The sequence below is a fragment of the Anopheles darlingi genome, chromosome 3 (assembly GCF_943734745.1).
Source record: "Anopheles darlingi chromosome 3, idAnoDarlMG_H_01, whole genome shotgun sequence".
NCBI classification, from domain to species: domain Eukaryota; kingdom Metazoa; phylum Arthropoda; class Insecta; order Diptera; family Culicidae; genus Anopheles; species Anopheles darlingi.
In genome coordinates, this window is record NC_064875.1 from 25,320,939 (window position 1) to 25,325,938 (window position 5,000).

At 48.6% G+C, this 5,000-nt stretch overlaps 1 protein-coding gene across 6 annotated transcripts in view; it reads right to left on the bottom strand.

The window, feature by feature from the left end:
• The window catches only part of LOC125954285 (beta-arrestin-1), a 49,347-nt gene that overhangs the window by 8,130 nt on the left and 36,217 nt on the right, over nucleotides 1–5,000 (bottom strand). For 5 of the 6 annotated variants that reach the window (XM_049684447.1, XM_049684448.1, XM_049684449.1 and 2 more), the window contains one exon: nucleotides 673–816. In XM_049684447.1, coding sequence (XP_049540404.1) covers nucleotides 673–816 — 144 coding nt within the window. Of the gene's footprint in view, nucleotides 1–672; nucleotides 817–3,840; nucleotides 3,982–5,000 lie in introns of all 6 variants that reach the window. The other variant, XM_049684452.1, reaches the window with a different exon arrangement.

Consider the following 5,000-nt stretch of genomic DNA (forward strand, 5'->3'; position numbering starts at 1 on the left):
AAGATGAGATATGAAATAGTTATACGCTAGTGGCAGTAATGTGCTGCTAACTGTGAGCAGTAATAACAGCAACTGGTAGCGACTATGGCCATCAACTGACGGCAATGCGTATCCAACCAAGCGGATGAAGGTGAAAGGGTGTAAATTGCATGCGAATCCCACAGACAACGCAGACGGGACTCCTGTCCCATCTCCACCAACCGCGGATGAGTGCAAAACGGTCAATGAATTGGGGTGCAAAAGAATGAGGGCACAGTACAAACGAGCACAAAGAAAATGCTAATAACTGAACAGCGAAAGCAACAGGGACAGGATCACTAGCAGGACTGGCACAAGGACACGGTGCCACGGAGTAAGTGGTTTGCCCGACCGAATGGGTTTGTTTGTTGGAAATTGCAAAAATAAAAAGGCGCCAGAAATCATGGCCGCCGGATGAGGGACACTTGGACAAACATTGGCTGGGAACCGAAAGGGTAGAGTTGCGTTGGAAAAGATAAACGCACGTGCACCAAATACACACATACACGCACACACACGCACACAGACAGAGAAAGGAAAAGGGATAGAGATAGTGTGACATAAAGATATAGAACATAGAAAAGGGAGAGGGACAGAAAGAAAGCAAAATGGAGAGAGTGAGTGAGTGAGTGAGTAGTACAATCAACAACTTACAGCGTGCTCGAGGCCAGATTGGTGTCCTCATGCTTCAGCTGCCCATCAAGTGCCAGGCCCCACTTGTCTTTGTTATTGGCCAGCAGTGGTGTCAGCGTAAACACTTTCGATAGCGTGAACCCGGGAGCGACCTGGCATCCATCCCTGGCACACGATCCATGGAAGAAGGCGGTAGAGTAAGCGGATGGTGAGCAGCGATGAATACGGAGTTCACACACCAGGTACGGCGCCATTCACGCATGCACGCACGCACGCACGTGACCGCGTTCGTTGTGGTTAACATTGTTCGCGCCAATGTGGCACCAGAGGCAACAATTGGAAGGAGGGGAACACCATAAAGTTAGTATCACAAAGGGGACGGTGAGCGGACGAGAGAACGGAGTTTCCGGTTTTGAGCATTCGAGTTAATCATTTTACACCACGATATACAACGGGAAGGGGTCATCCGAAGGGGGTGTGTTTGAACATTGTTTGTGGATTAGTTGTGGTGTGTGTATTTTGGGGTTCATCATATCGTGAAATGAGAAGAAAAAAGGAAAAAGAGAAACGAATGAAATGGATTAGTTACTGTGGGTGTGTGTGTGTGAGTAGCTTTCGGTTTCGGCATGAGTCACCAAACACCATAGCGCCATGTGCGCCTTCGGCCATCGCACCACCAGTTTGTCCCCATGCAAATACCACATGCCGGCGAAGTATGATGATGCTCCTCTGCTCGCTATGTTGACGATGGTTATGGCGAAACTATCACACTTCACAAGAATAATAAAATATTGATTTCCGGCATCATTTGCGTTGATTGGCCGCTACCCCCCTATTAGCGAGTCAGCGTGAACCCAATTTGGGGCGCTCAAAAGTAAATAGGAAAGTTGCTGCTGCTGCTATTGATGATGATGAGACACACTCATCATGCCCGGACTTGTACTTCCGTAATGGAGACGCCTGGTGGCTGTGGGTTCCAAATGGATTAAAGGTTTTGGCCTTGCCTCACAAACGTTTCATTACCACCGCCCGATTGCTAATGAAACACATACAGACAGGAAATGTATATCAAACTGCATCAACATAAAACAAGTCACTTGATATTACCACATCATCATCATCCGTCGCCGACGACGACGTTGTGCCATCAACTTACGTCTGTTGAAATGGAAGTCGAATGCGGGTGTTTGGGGGGAAAGAGCACGACGAACTTTGTGGCGCCGAAAGACATTGAAACTTTGCCCCCGCCCGAAACGATATCCATTGCCAGTGGAAACGGAAACGGAAAGCTAATGACTTGCGGCACGCACGTACGTATGGTGAGGACGACGATGAGGTTCACGATCCGAGTTTTGGCCTGTGTGGTGGTCGCGGCTATCAGTTTGATTGCACCACACACAGACAGGCACGGACAGAGACACTCACACACTTAGCGACAAGGCGTCGGGGGGCACGGGCTTGGAGCCGAATTTGAAACTCCGGTGGAGATTGACGAGACAGGGTAAATTCGGACTGACATTGATTGCCTTGGCGAGCGGTTTTTGGTGTCCAGTAGGACGCACACTCCCTCTACGCTAACCAGCGATTTGAATGCATGGTCCAAAGGGAAGTAGACGGTTTGACTCAACGAAAATTGAACTTTTCGCCCGCTGTAAACATCGCTTGCAGGGAGAGAGAGAGAGTGCCAAGGACAAACTACAGCGCAAGGGGATGTAGATTGTAACAATTGCAAAGGTATCATCATGCCTTGATGCCACCGAGACGAAGGTCATCATCGGATGGGAAGGAAGATGCGTCTAAAATGTGCTCGCTCCACGCCGCGATACGACGCTGCGTCTTTCGTATTGCACGTTCGATGGTATTAAACGGTCTGCACGTATGCACGGCTGAACATCGAAGGGGGCTCGTTCGTTTAACATTGACACCGGCCCAACTGAAGGCACTGGGGGGAATTTAATGTAATGGCGTTAATCACAACGTGTCGTGTCGTGCCGTGCCGTGTGTTCGCTTGTTGTTTCGTCCCTGTACGCCTGGTCTGGTACAGCAGCACGATCGATCTCCGGCACCGCAAGCAACCGATAGAGCGAAAGAGGACTGTGTCGACAGGGTTACAAATCAATAAAGATTTCAAAAGCGGACGCTTGTATAGGGACGACGGGTATGTTTCCAGGTGAGGTCAAAGGTCTACAGACACGAGAGCAAAACCACCATCACCACCACCACTACTAGTAGCACGACATCAAACGGTTTAGTTGGCGTCGTGGCCTCACGTCCTGGCAAATGCCAACGGAGGCGTTAGAGAGTAACAAACAAACCAACACCACAGTCTACGGCGAATGGGAAAATCTAATGAAGCTCGAACAACTGCTAACAGGACGATTGAAGCCGAAGCACGTTCCCAGCGTGCCAACCGAATACGATACCGTCTCCCTCCATGGTGATGGAAGGCTTTTTCATTAACATATTTACCGGTTGATAAGCAAAAATGAAAGCAGGGGTGAACACACGAAAGCACACCTTCTCCGTGTGCTCGCACATTCGCTGTGTGATTAACATTCAAAAAGGAATTGGATTTCCTTTAGGTACATTAGGTTCATAAGCGTGTAACTAGAGAGGCTCCTGCTCCTGGCTCTTAAAAAGAAAAAAAACAGGGATCAAACAACTGGCTGATGGCTTTCGTTCGTCGGAGATTGTAAAATTGATTAGAAACGTAGCGGAAGATTGCCAATCTTGCCATTAGTGTGCAACCCGTGCGACACACACACAGTGATGATTAGCAGAAAGGGAACGTACATAAAATTTAATTCAGCTATAGCCATCCACCAAAGCTAAGGAGAAGATGAAAAAACAAACAGACTAGTTCGCCGAGGAAAGGTGCCGCTGATGTCATTAAATTAGAGCGATAAAGGTTTTTCCCTTCCTTCAGTCAAAGAATTTTCTTTTCAATGCCACCGGTAGCAGGAGAATGGATGCGCGACAGAAGAAGGTCACGCTATCCCAGAGCCACCATTTCGGTCTCCACTTCCATTAGCAAAAGGTAAGTTCACAGTTCTACAGCTACCTCTCTCCGCACGGTGCTCCTCGCACTATCCATTCCTCTGTCTCTCTATTACACCAGGGAAAGAAGCCTAAGCGGCATGCGGCGGATCGGCGATTGTGAAGGAGCCCCCCGGGGGCCCATATGCTTACATCGTGCTGGACGCTAGATTCGTATCCTCGTGCTTCAGCTGACCGTCCAGGGCGAGCCCACGTTTGTGTTTGTTGTGCTTTAGCAGCGGTTTAATGGTGAACACTTTCGAGAGCGTAAAGCCGGGAGCAACGGTATAGTCTCTGCGGTGGATCGAAGGGAAAACAGATTAGAAACGGATAACAAGGCAAAACAATGAACTAGAAAGTGAACAGTTTACAGTCAACCGACAGCAGCACACTGGAACCAGGTGTAAGCAGGTCAGGTCAAACCAGACTAGACCAGACCAAGGGCAATAAAAGCAAGAAAGGCCTCCTTCTGGTGACCCCGGATTAGGCTAGTTGTGGCTTGACGAAGGCGATTTGCACAGCCAAGGCGGTGAAATCCTAGGCACGTCCGGCGAACGCTACCGCTACTAAGGCTACAAGAAAGTTGAGAACACGCGCGTGGCCTTGGAAAAGATGGAGAACCTAACGATTTTCGATAAACCTCAGACTGACCCCCACACGGAAAGGTATCCCAAAACGGTCGCGAAAGTTGGAGCCTCCATTTCTTCGCATTGTGTGCCAGTAGGTGTGCGTTCCACGGGGTGTTCAAGCCCTCTAGAGGATGGAAGTTAATTTTATTGGTCTTCCGAGAACCGGCACGAGGAAACTTCGCACGCCCCTCCCTCTCCGATGCCGGTATCCTATAGAACAGTGGCTAGTGTTATCGATTTTTCGCGTTCGCTCCGATTTCGAATTGGAACCTAGAGCTGGAACTAGAGAGGGCTGGTACCACGACAACGACGAGGGCCGCTGACAACGCGCCAGCGAGCTGTGCGTTTGGTTTGTGAAAGGAAATGTTTAATTGAAAAATTTCATTTGCAGAACCATTATTGTCGAGTCGACGTGCCCAGAAATCGACGCACGTACACTACGGCGAAGGGTTTCAAACTCAACATTGATGAACAACCGTTTGCCGGTGGCATCATTGTGAAGTTGGACAATTAAAATTCATCTGATGAAGGTTTGGTATTAATTGTATCGCGCAGCTAAATACCGTGCCACATTCCTTTCCCATTTCCAATCCTCAAATTTGCATCAAACTAAACGCTCGATAAGAGGGTTTGTGCAACTTTTTAACTAGAATTTGTACTGTGTGTTAAACAGTTTAAAAATAA